Consider the following 13867-nt stretch of genomic DNA (forward strand, 5'->3'; position numbering starts at 1 on the left):
AACTGTGAAAAATATGTATATTGAAAATTTGATCACTTTGAAATAGGAATGTGAATTTTTTTAATAACTGAAAATTGCAACCATGTAAAAAAATTTACACCGAATTTTTTTTTACTGCAAAAATAATGACATTGAAATTTTTTTTAGGTTAAAAATATATTCTGAATTTATTTTAATACTGAAAAAGTAAGCACTAATATACAACATTCAAATTTCAGAGGTATTTTTTATTCAAATTCTGATGGCACATATTTACTTCCATAAATTGAAGATTGTTGAAGGGCGATGATGGAAAGTGCTGAAGGCTTCTAACTTCACCAGAGCAGCAATAATCTCTGACATGAAAGAGCATTTTGTGACAGACAGAGCAATGTTCAGTTAGAGTACTAATCAAACTTTCTAAAACAACGGGAACTGTAACAAGAAATTCTAGACGAGGACCCAAAGTTTTCTTACAAACAAGTGAGACGTGTCGTGGGAGAAGAATTTTATTTATTTATTCATTGTTTTGCAAAGCTAAACATCTAGGAATGTGTGTAAAGAGTGTCTTCTTCAGCTTGCAAATTCTTACTAAAACCAAATTATTCTGTCTCTGCTCTGTGATGGAATGGTGGCCCGTCCAGGATGTACTCTGCTTCTTGTTCAATGAGATCTGGAGGTAGACAACTGGCTCTATGTGACCCTGTAGGGACAGCCTGGTATAAACAATTGATGTGTGTATTTTTAGCCCCCCCTTACCAGCAGAATCAGTAGTTGGGGAGGGTATTGGATATCTGGACAAGAAGATAGAGAATCCTAAATCTCCGTCAATATTCATTTTTAAAAAACTGTGGACATGCAACTTTAAGGAAAATATGAATTTATGGAAATGTTTTGAGTAGAATCACTTACACACTTAGTAGTGGAAGTACAAAAAGTGAGTGAACGCACAATGGTTATGGAGGACTGTAACCTGAGGAATACGGAAATCTTGGATTTTAACACGTCTGACATCACATGTAAGAACTCGTCACCACTTAACTCGTATTTCTACTGATAAGGAATGAATTCAGCGTTTCCTTATTACGACCTTTGTGACTTGTTTTCATTCTTCCTTGGATCTACTCAACGTCCTGCCATTCTAAGAATGCATTTTAGATATCGCACAATCAAAGCCTCCTTCCAACTAAATGGGCTGGAATACACACTCACCATCAAAAGCATCTACACACGCATGACCACCCAACCTATGTGCGACTTCAACTAAAAACGTAGAATTCACACATGTTGTCATATGTGAGTTACCAGCACAGGGCCTCAGAGTAATAGATTGAGTGGGGATAAGGTTCAGATAAAGAGGTATTAGAGAGGAAGAGAAGGTGGGGGTGGAGGAGAAGAGTGCTGAATAGAAGGTGTTGAATGAAATGACTGAAGGCAAAGAGACAGAACCAAACAGTGAGAAAGAAGTGGATTTTAAATTACATGGTGGCTCATGTCAGCAGCCGTAATTAGTAGCTTAGTCAGGTGTGGTGAATGGGACAGGAAGCCTGAAAGGAAGGACAAAACGGGATGAAAACAAAGGAGTGTGTGTGTGTGCAAGAAACAGAATCCTGTGATATGAATGTTTCTACAGGGGAGAAAGTAAAAGAGAATAATGCATAAGATGAAGGCATTCGTGAAAGGAAATAAGGAAACAGATTGCTTGCTTGTTACGGTATGTCGTGTGTCAAACGCGTGGATGACAGGTTGGAGAATTTCAGATAATTCCCGAAATGGCTGGCAGCCAACCAAATGAGGGCGGAAAGAGACTTCCGTTGAAAGTCAGGTTACAGATCAACACAAAGTACAGATCTAAACACACACAGTTCCTGGACCTTACTTTTGCTTCAACACACTGATGACCGGTTTCTATAACCAGAACATGCAAGTGAATCTGTTGTAAAAGGCATGATCTTTCCAAGAATCCAGTAGTGACACTTATTTATTGCCCTCTCACTGTGGATTTAAGTTACAAAATCTTCCTGATTTCTGTTTTATTATATGTTTAATGTGCTTGTTTATTAAGTGTTATAAGCAAAAGAAAAAAAAAAACAACAACAAAGAAACAAACAAAAAAAACTCATTAAAGTAAGCTTTGTTAACTTTTGTTTTCAGTGTTAAGAATTTTTCAGGATTCAGAAACTCGTAAATTCTTCCACAGTAATAATTAGTCTGGGATTTCAGTTATTTTAATAGGATTCAATTAAACATGAGGATAAAACATTGCAATTAAAATTACAGATTGCAAACTACTTTGAATTCTCTCAAAATAATAAACTGGTATTCTATTTCTACTCCAGGGAAATGTCTCCTGTGGTTACAAACAGGAATGTTCTGGTTATTTCTTTGAAATCATACCAATGTTTTTCTAAGTTGCATCCTCATATATTGCTGCACACTGCTGGTAAGCTGGTAAGCATACTTGTAGAACAAGTAAGTTTAGTTGTTTGGAAATTCACTATTACCTAAAGTATTGTCTCATTTGCTTTCCAAAGGAACTGGGCTTCTTTTCTTGCTTCTTGAGAACATTTTACCTCAAAAGAATCCTTCAATTTTGTTGAAATCCAGCTAAAATGGTAAAACTGAAGAAGCTGTTTAGGTCAGTGTCAGAACATCTTCAAGAAAATAAGAGAAGAAGAACAAAAATGATCAGCACCGTACCATTTAGCAGGATGTCGGCCCACTCTTTTCAACCACTGTGTTTATAGGTTTGACACATGGGAGGCAGTATCATTTTCCCTCCTCCAGCCCAGCAACCAGTGAAATTTGTGTATGAGAATTTTTGAGCTCGTACATGTAGACGTGCTAGCAATGGTAAACAAGAAAGTTGAAACAATGTTCGACTTTTGTTGCTGTCACGTCGCTGGGTTCATCCCAGTGTTTGACACTTGTCTTGCACTTAATGTTGTAAGGCTTGGACTCAACTGCTCAGCCATGAAAAACCCACCCATTCTAGTCTGTATCTACCTGAGGTTACAGAAACTTGGCCACCTGTGTGATTTCTTTTTTTGTTGTTGTTGTTCACACTCGCTTCCACTTTGTTTTAATACCACTAACAGCCTAATGTGGAAGTACATCATGGTTAGAAAATTTAATGGCTGAACTTATTGCACAGTCCTGCATATTACTGTTTCATGCTGAAATTTATTAGCTCTTGCAGGTCCTGGAGTTTTTCTTGAGACATTAGTTGCTTTTTTTCAGATATCCAGTCGAGTACTTGTATTTGATCATAACAGCGTACTTCTACAGTGTGACCTTAAGAAAACAAGAAACAAGTTTGGTGACAGGCTGCTGGAGACACAAAGTCTACATTTATATATAGATTCTTTTTTTTTTGTTTTTCTTGTTTTTTTACAGTTGTCTGTTGTGTAAGAGACAACATTGGCCTGTCGTTTGAGACTGGTGACCTTTTCTATATCAAAATGACTCACTGGATAGACATACGTAAGTATCTTAACAAACCCACATTCTACTGAAAATACAAAAAATAAAAATAAGCAGCTGAAACCTAAAGCACTTTAAAAGGTACTCTATATTTACATGTAGAGAGTTTTTTTTTAAGTGAAATGACAGAATTTCTTTGTCATTTCCGTAAAGGAACTCTGGGTTCTAAATGACAAAACTTTTGCTGAATTGTATGACATACAATTTTGCATTCATTTCAAATAACGTCTAAGGGAAAGGAAGCAACAGTTCCAAACAAACCATTCTTGCTTAGCTTTTCACAATCTCAACACCGGTTTGCCTTCTTTTTGCACACAGACAGAGAGAGCGATTTTCAGAAAATGAAGATGCATTTGTGTGATCTGGACATAGCTTTGTGACAGCCAACACACCACCCTGGAGAAAGCCTTATGCCTCAGGGCAACACAGTGACACACACGCTAATATAACCACTCTAAGGAGGAGTCATCATGGGGTAAAAAAAAAAAAAGAGGGGGGGAGTGGAGGAGGAAGAGAAAGAGGAGGGCGCACAGCAGGAAAGGGAGTGTTTTACTCGTATACTCTCAGAAATGCACCTTAGCTCCTCCAGACTCATAGGCTTGACTGCACAGTCAGCCACGCTTAGGCACGCTGTGGTTGGGTGAGTGACAGAAGACAAGAGACGCAGAGAATAGAAACTCAACCTCTAGGAGAGCACAGACAGCCTGCCTTATGTGTGGCTCCTCTCAAGGCTTTAAAGTAAGTCTGATATATTCATAAAATCATTGATATCACTATCTGAAGGACTGTCTGCTGAATTGGTTTCTAATTGAGTTATTCTCTTTAACTGATAGACACATCTCTGAAGTGTCTGACAGAGTTTAATTGTGCTTTCTAGAGTCAAACTGATACATGGTAATACAGCTTTTGACTCATGTCTTGATTTCCAGAGTATATTTTCTGCTGTGTCACTAGATTGAATGGTTTCAAAGTGAGCTGTCACATTTGTGACAGTCATTCCGAGTCAGCTGTGGCGACACACTTCAGAGAAAAAAGGCTGAAACATCCTCCATAAATCTCATCTCGTTGCATTTTTATTTGTGTCCATTTTCTCTTTTCTTTTTCTCCCAGATAGTAAATCTGTTGCTTTAGCTTCTCTGAACCAAAATTAGATGCTTAAGTCTTAAATAAGGTTTAGATTTTGCATTTATTGTGGTTTCTTATCAGGGAAGAACATGCGTCACATGACTGCTTACCAATATTAGTGCTTATCAATCACTATCTGAGCAGCAAAGTGAGGAGATTAATAAAGCACTAGCTCTGCATGTTGCGTTTGTGTGTCACAAACCTTTCATCATCTTTTCACTCTGTATGTCATCCTGTCATGTATGGCACGTTTCTTTTGTGAGGGCTGATCCACTTGAGGTGAAACCTCTTGTTGAGGTGAAACAGAGAAATAGTCTGAAAGAGGCAATCAAATAGAAAGAGAAAAAGAAGAGTTCAGGTCTGACAAAATACAAAGTCAATTCAGAGGAAGTTGGGTTGATACACAAGGAGTATTAGTTCCCTTGCGAAAGTGGTCCTGCTTCAGGGCTGACGTGCAAAGGAACCTCCACAGTAGCCTCGGGGTGGTGATTCAGTCACAGGATGTGTGGGACAGCGGGGCTAATCGGGCAGGTTTCACTTTGAAGTTTGTTTGTCCGGTAGCAGCCGATGGAAAGAGTCTTATTCCTGGAACTGTAACTACCTCCTCTATGATACATCTCACATTACACTCCAAAATCTACTTCAAGATCAATTCAAAACTTGACTTTTCGTGGTACAGCTGTGTTTCTTTTTCTGCTGTGAAATGAAAAGACAATGGCATATTGTGTCAACAATAGTTCCAAAATGAGCCTTGATGTGTTGGGTGGAAGTGTTGTAAAAGAAACCTGTTTTTGTTTGCAAAAAAGAACCCACATCATTTGTGGTAGCTGGAAAAAAAGCCTCTATCATCTCTACAATCCAACAGCCAGCATGTTTTTATTGAAATGGTCTGATTTACCGCTCACCCAAATACTTTGCCTTTTCCTCCTCCCCAGGCCTCTTCTTCTGAATGCACCACAGACATGCTAACCTCAGAGAGGTCACCACAGAGCATAGGAGCTACCTCTGTGACAGGTACACAAAATTTAGATATGAGATCGTGGAGCGAAGCCAACTTTGAGGAGCAGTGCACCTACATTGTGAAAGACCATCCTCTGGAGGAAGAGTCCAAAAGCCATGGCAAAACAAGAGCCGAGAGGTCTTTGCCCAGAAACCTTGCCCTGAAACGTTGCTACAGTTCTACAGAGGTATGTAAGATTTTCCTCCTACTATTATACCATATGTGGGGTTTTAAGAAAAGCATGGCATTAGAATTATACTGTAAAATCCCTAAATCAAAAACATCTAAGCATAAATGGAGCAGTTGTTTATGTTTTTACAAACTTTCTTTGCGTCACTCCAACATCCTTCCGTCCACTCATCCATCCTCAGGCGGGATGTACTTGACATGTTATTGTCTAATTTGAGCCTTTCCTCCCTCCTGCATGTGTGCCGAGGCAAAGACGGAAACAATGGCTGAGCCCCCGGCACTCAGACAGAGGGGGCTGTGATTAGGAGCTAGCAAAGATTCTGATCCCTTTGTTCCAGGGACAAATTAGACCCTAGAGCAAGGCTGACACATGGGGACTCATCAAATAGTAAATACCTGAAATAATCTTTTAAATAGCCAGAAGTCTGGCTATTTAAAACAGAGGTGTGTCTGGCTTAGTTAAAATTGTCCACCAAATCTCAAGTTGTGTGGCTGAATCTGTAGAAAAAGTATGGTTTTCAAATGTAGTCACAGGAACTAGATCTTGTGTCCAAAGTTGAAAACTTGCCTTACAACTTTCACCTTTTAACAAGGCTTGCCTGGTGTCTTTTAGCACAGACAACCAGCGATCTGCAACACAAGCGCAACTGAAGTAAAGCCATCAAGAACAAAAATAAGTAGATGAACCAGAGTCAAACTCATCCTACTACAGACACTAAATAAGAATCACTTACGGGTGAAACACAGAATACCTTATATGTGCCTTTATGCTTTAGGTTTGACAAAAATGTAACCTGGTGTAGTTCACCAGACGGGGTGTGACCATGACACCTTATCCTCTCTTCTTCAGCCGGAAGACTGGAGACACAGGAGTGAGTTTCACACCTGGAGGTCACAGAACAACAGCAGTGGTGAAATTTTAATGTGGTAGAGAAATTACAGAAAACTCTGATGACTGGCTTATGAAATATTCAGAATATGGGAAAAAGATTGTGCCACATCATTATTCAGTGTGAAAGATCTGACGCAATAAAATCTGCTGCCTTGAAAAAATAATAATAAGATGGCAACTTTCCACTAATACACCTAAAATTTTTATGAAAATATTATCGACCAGACTCTCTTCTACTTTTTGTTGTTTGTTTGTCCTTACTTGTCTCAGATTATCACAGAAATTTTAATATCAAACAAAGGTAACCTGAACAACACAAAATAGCTGTCTTCAAATTATAATTTCATGTATTGACAAATAAAAGCTATTCAAATCGATCTAGCACTATTTGAAAAAGGAACTGTGCCTTAAACTGAACTGGTGGTGCCCTGCCAGTATCACTACCAATAAATTGACAGAATCACTGTTTATTTATACTGGCAGTATCATTTCCTGTAAGTAAACCTAGAAGTGACAGTGTCCTGCTTTGTTTGAAATGTTGTTAGTATCACAGTGTGATTCATAATGAGATGTATACCAAAAACAGTTTTCTAAACAATCCACATTAAATTTTACCAAAATATTTGAGGATCAACAAGCTGGCAATTGACAGACTTGCCTCTGTCTTCTTTTTGTTTATGTTTTGGCCTTTAGATTGTCCTTTGGATGCAATTTTTTTCTCCCCAATTTATGTAAGATATTTGAGTCATAAACTCTGACCTAACTGAGAGCAGTGAAGCCTGCAGTACCTGATACAATAATACGGGTTGCATTGATTGAATTTTTATGTACTCTCAGAGAAATTCTGATAAGATGGCTACCCTGGGAAAGTTCCCTGCTTTTTTAATATTTTCACTGTTTGTTGATAATGTGGTTCTGTGGAGTCTCAAAGCCTTAGATATTGTTTATAAATCTTTGTAGGTCAAGTGTTTTATATGACATTTTGCTTAGGTTATGACATGTTACTTTTTGAGATCTTTTAGCCTACTTTATGCTGTCATGGAGATCCTTATTAAGTTACTTCTTGAATTAAGTTACTTCTTCAAAGAAATATTTAAAAGGTTTTTTGTATTTACTCTAGTTGTTGTTTTCTGATATTTAAAACAAGAAATATGCCAGGGAGTAAATAGTTTTCCAAAACACTGCATTACTTTATTTAATCACATAGAAGTTGAATTTGTAATGCAAAATGTGTTAAGACAGCTTTTCCACAACTCTGTCTTCTTTAATCTCTTCATTTGTGAACTAATCTGTAATTATATGTTTCTGTATGTTTCTTATTGAACAGGTGCTTGGAGTGACCAGTAAGGAGTTGATTCCAAAGGGTACCCGTTTTGGTCCTCTCGTTGGCGAAAGCTACACCAGCAAAACACTGCCAAAAAATGCTGACAGCAGATACTTCTGGAGGGTAAGTACGCAACATGTGAGGCTCTGGATTTGGGTGCTTGAAAACGAAATGCAAGAGTGTGTGTTTCAGAACTGTTCACATCCTGCAGCTCCAACCAGGGACCTTTCTGTAATAGTGTCATTGGGCTGTTTTGCAGTTGTGGTCAAGGAGAGGCATCCTGTATAAGAAAAGTCTGCTTGTCAATGCTTGTGTATTGCACTAAATGGAGGATTAATAGTCTGTTTGACATGTATGCAAAACTGATTGCCAGTACTGAGCAAGGCTGTCTGAAGTCACACACACACACACGCACACCCACACGCACCCACACGCCTACACACATGCAGGCACACACAGCTGTTTGGTTTCAGTGACGCAGTGGTTCTTCTCTCTCTGCTTCTCTCAGCAGTGGTATCACTGCCAGTAAATACACCATATACATGTCCGCACTTCTCCAGACTCACATTCTCACACTGACTAAGCAAGGAAGTGGCTTTGAGCCTGAGAACTGTGATGTTACAAATCAGAGACACCAGAAGATCTTCCATTACACACAAGCTCCGTGGCAATTCAGAAGCACAGGGCTGGTAACCTTGAACTAACACCAGGCTTATCTGACCTTTGAGTAACTTAAACGGAGATGGTCTGTTAGCCATGAATCAATCAAGAGCACTGCTCCACAGCTTCAGACAGCAGGAAAAGTAGAGAAGGAGAGAGAAGGTAAAGGACATCTGCTCCACAATTGTCCTATGTCAGGGGTGGGCACTCCTGGTCCTGAAGGGCCGGTGTCCTGCAACATTTAGAAGTATCTCTACTTCAACACACCTGAGTCAAATAGTGAGGTCATTAGCAGGACTCTGGAGAACCTGACTGTACTTGGGAAGTGATTCAGCTATTGGACTCAGGTGTGTTGGACCAGGGAGACATCTAAGAGTTGCAGGTTACTGGCCCTCGAGGACCAGGATTGCCCACCCCTGTTCTAGCTCAAGGTGGTAGTAGACGAGATATCATATTATAATCCAGTCATACTGAGAATGTCTCATTCGGTGTTGCTTTCATAAATATAGATGACTTGTTACACCGCAACCAGCACTATGCTAAGTCTTCAGCTGAACATACATGTAATGCTTACCATAAAGAGACTAGGAAACTGACTTCCTGATTCTGAAGTCAGATCATGTTACAGTTTCAATGTTGTTTTGTATTATAGGTCTTCTCAGAGGGGCATCTTCACCATATCCTGGATGGTTTGAATGAGGAACAAAGCAACTGGATGCGTTATGTCAACCCAGCAAGATCAGTAGAAGAGCAGAATCTGGTTGCCTGCCAGATAGGTTTGGACATCTTCTTTTACACAATCAAACCACTTCAGCCAGATCAGGAGCTTCTGGTGTGGTACAGCTCTGAACTTGCCCAGCGTTGCAACTACCCTCATCTTGGCCAACTAGCTGTTGAGAAAAATGGTAAGTGTTTTCTTAGATTGAATAAAATCTCATAAAAGTAATTAGAAACCACCCCAACGCCTACGCTTTTACACATATCACAGTTAGATTGTCACAGTGAAGAGCTCCCTGTCAAACAGTTGACCAGCTGACAAAGTCTTTGTGTGGGTGTTAAAAAAGTTACTCAGTCACACCCATGGCCTCTTTGTTGAAGGAGAGTACAAAAGATGATAGAGCGGTCACGGAAACAGAGAGGGGATTGTCTAAGGAGGCAGCACCTCTTTAGACAATCATTTTCCTTATTTTAAACCTTTTAGTCTATATTATCTGTTTACATACGTCAGTTCTCCCTCAGTAGTTGTGACTATAGGTATTGACTTTCTTCAGGTGCACCATCTCTTATTTATTTAGCTCTTAAAAGAAGTGACTTAGGAAGGCTTCTTTAACTTCCTGACAAGGTGACCCGCTGAAAGATTGATATCTCACTCAGTATTATTTGTTTGTTTGCTAAGAGGTGGAAGGGTAGGGTAAGAAGGGAGTGAACAAAAGATAAGACTTGCACTCCTGTGTGTGAGATGATGTTAACAGAGTCCAAAGTAGGTTAAATGCACAACCATACCCCTGTATTTTGTCTACCTCTGTTTGCAACCTTGAGTACTTTGTCTAGTCTGCAGGAGGCCATAAAAGCACCACCCACAAGACTTCCTGGCTATTCACTTGTTTACATGTGAAACTATAGAAGTCCTGATATTGTAAACGTAATGTCTGCACATGATTCAGTGAACATGTCCAGCTACCTTCAGGACTATTTCAGTCTGATTGAAAGCCTAAATTTCTGTACCATGAAATTTAGGTACATCTACATATGTAGATGTGGAACATCCACATGTAGATATGGAACAGACAGACAGACAGACAGACAGATAGATAGATAGATAGATAGATAGATAGATAGATAGATAGATAGATAGATAGATATAACTAGGTCTCTAAAGCAGGTTCCGTATCCATGGGCTGTATACTATTTGCATCAGATCATAGGTTGATTGCTTCATGGCTACTCTCAGTTTTTATAAGGTTAAATGGTGTGGGAGACTCCGAAAGATAAACTTAGTGAAAAAGGTTTAACTCCATATTTACAAAAATGGTCAGATTGATAAAAAGAACATGCTTGGATGTATATTATTATTAAAACTTCACAGATCATTCAATGGAATGTAGTAGCTAGCTGAGTTTTTGAATTTTTAAACTAAATTCATCCGATTCTAATGACATCTCTCCATTTTCTATTTGTCTATCAGAGCAGATTCAGGCTTGCGAAAAGATCAAAGGAAAACGAGGACACACTGTTTCTGAGATTCTCCGAGATGAACCTTCCAGACCTAAATCTATCTGTCTCAGACACCAGGACAGTCAGGTGTTTTCAACGAGTGTCCCAGTTTTTCCCTTATGTTCCAATACTGTCTACCCAATGCAGTCCAACTTGGAGCCCACTCATGGCTTCAGATATGTTCCTTTACTATCTTTGGCACCATACAGTGCTTCTGCTGCCAAAAGGCCAGCATTAAGCACTCCCATTCCAACTAATTTGCACTTCACCCTGCAACACACTCAAGACGTTGGTAAAACTGAACCTCACCAAAAGCCTTGTGTTTCTAAGGATGTTCACTCCACTCTCAGGGAGAGCCCCTATCTATTGCCTCACTACTCACTGGGACTTCTCCCGCATTCATTACCATTCTACAATGAACGACTGAAACCACACTTGCCCACATCCTCTAAGTTTTTACCTTTCGACAACTATGCACACTTTCTACATCCTTCAGGTAGTGGTTCCAAAGACTTTTTACTTGTGTCATCCAACTACAAACAAGACCTCAGTCTTATGCAAAACAGTGAGCACAAAGACACCAATGACCTCTACTCCAAAAAGGCAAACTACCTCAAGAATACTTCAAATGACCTCAGAGACTTCAAATACTCTGCTTGCACCAATGTCTACACAGACCTCACTGCATCTACCAAGGCCAGCTCCCCACCCATTGGCATTAATCTCCATGGAGAACCTTCTTTTGCACCTCAGGAATGCTCACCTCCAGTTGCTACAGCTGCCTCCTCAAACTACCTTCCTTCCAAACCTACAGCTGCCACTCAGAGCAATGCTGAAGATGCATTGGATCTTGGGAGGCAAAAGAGAGGAGGCCAGATCATTGGCTACAAGACGCTGTCTTATCCACTCACAAGGCAAAATGGAAAGATTCGGTATGAATGCAACATCTGTGGAAAGGTCTTCGGACAGCTGTCCAATCTCAAGGTCAGTACAGCATCAAGATTCTGAAGAAAGTTGAAGAAAATAACTAATAAGAAATATAACTGAATGACTATGGTGTGTTTCAGAGCATACTAAAGCTGAAACTAAACCTACTGCTCTTACGTGTTGTTTTCAGGTTCATCTGCGAGTGCACAGTGGTGAGCGTCCATTTAAATGTCAGACCTGCAACAAGACCTTCACTCAGCTGGCACACTTGCAAAAACACTACCTGGTTCACACAGGAGAGAAACCTCACGAGTGCAAGGTAAGTGTGTAACTTCAGACGTATTATTTCACAGCTTGAATCTGCATATTGAAAAGAGCTAACACTTTTAGCCATCATGTCATCTAAGCTTGAAAACCAATAGATACATTTATTACATTTACATTGCTTTATTTTTAGGTGTGCCATAAGAGATTTAGCAGCACTAGCAACCTGAAGACCCACCAGAGATTGCACTCCGGTGAGAGGCCTTACCAGTGCAAGCTCTGCCCAGCCCAATTTACTCAATTTATTCACCTCAAGCTTCACAAGCGGCTGCATACAGGGGAGGGGACTCACCGCTGTCCTCGCTGCTCCAGCACGTATCTTCACTACAGTAGCCTGCAGGTGCACCTCCAAGGCTTCTGCCCTCTTTCCCCCTCAGCATCCCGGAGGCTGTCACCAGAGGAGCTACAACGGGTCAATTCTGAGATAGAGAGGTTCGACATGAGTGAGGCAGCAGAGCAGCTAGAAGTAATGGCCACCGAGGCCGAGATAGACAAAGGGAACATCATTGACCTGATACAAAAGATAGAGAATAATATCTTAAGCCTCCAAGATGCTGCCAGAGGGAAGGCCGAGCTGAGCATCTCTAGATCAGCAGCGGAGTGTACCGCTGCTCAAATGCATTTTCATAGTCCCATGGTTTTGCCACCAGCAAGCATCAAGCTGGAGTCAGGCTGCATTTCAAAGACTTAAGACCGACCTGCTAATCCCACCAAATAATCCTTAGAGGCCAACTCAGCAGCTGTCTGTCACTGTCCTATTTGAAGTAAAGCCTTATCTCTATCATGGATTGCCTATATACTCAATAGGGATTTGAGCTCATGAAGAGTCAAGACATTGCCAGCATGACCTGGGAAAAAACAGACTTCAGTGATTTAATATTCTTATGTCTTTATAATTTATTCAGTTACTGAGTTGAATCTAATGTGTGTAAAAATTCAATACTTGCTATATATTTGGTTAAATATTTTTAAACATTTGAAACAATAAATTATTACCAAAATGTGATGATATTTGTGGATTCACTGTGTAGGACCGAGTTGTCCTGTTTGTGTGCACATGCCCAAATTAACGTTGAGTGGCTAAAGTGAAAATGACTATACAAGCATGACTCTAGTGTCAGTGGGCTAAGTGCTGAAATGACGACACAGAGGAAACCTCAATTGTTCGTGCATGGTATACATGCTTGCCTTTGTGTGAGTGCACTCGGCTGATGTGGGGAGTTAGTGATGCAGATAAACATCCTGTTATGAGTCTCTGGATATTCGCCAGTAAGTATCACCACTTCAGCCTGGAAAAAATATATAACTACCACAAAATTACACTATTCTCACTATCAGTATGGTCTTACTGCAAGTTTTGAACCGATATGTACATATTGCAATTTCAGTTTTAATCAGGCGGTAGACGTTTTGCCCACAAACAGAAAACTTTAACTCAGCATGCATGTGCAATATCATGACTAGGCAAAAAAGTTAAGACATTTGCAAAAATGAATGCAATTTGTTGAACTGTAGCATTTGAGGGAAAAAAAGAGAATTTGTGATGGCTCTAATATCGCCATAAACCAATTTCAAATACATGCAGCTTTAGCTATTAATAAGGCAAGATTGAGAATCTCAGGAATGTATGTATCAAAGAAATAACTTTAAAAACTAGAACAGAAATTTTGGGCCAACAAACCTCAAAATATAAACCAAAGAAGAATCGACAAAGGATGGGTTTCAATGGTCAGGTGGTGTAATGAATCAT

General features: G+C 39.8%; 1 protein-coding gene across 1 annotated transcript; it reads left to right on the forward strand.

The window, feature by feature from the left end:
* The first annotated feature begins 4034 nt into the window (after positions 1-4034).
* On the forward strand, positions 4035-13123 carry prdm1c (PR domain containing 1c, with ZNF domain). Its single transcript, XM_044107355.1, has 7 exons — positions 4035-4200; positions 5523-5774; positions 7996-8115; positions 9305-9557; positions 10838-11850; positions 11984-12112; positions 12251-13123. Exons 1-7 carry the CDS (start codon positions 4174-4176, stop codon positions 12806-12808), a joined length of 2352 nt encoding a protein of 783 aa, XP_043963290.1. The 5' UTR covers positions 4035-4173; the 3' UTR covers positions 12809-13123.
* Positions 13124-13867: the final 744 nt, after the last annotated feature.

The sequence above is a fragment of the Gambusia affinis genome, linkage group LG22, assembly GCF_019740435.1.
Source record: "Gambusia affinis linkage group LG22, SWU_Gaff_1.0, whole genome shotgun sequence".
NCBI lineage: Eukaryota > Metazoa > Chordata > Actinopteri > Cyprinodontiformes > Poeciliidae > Gambusia > Gambusia affinis.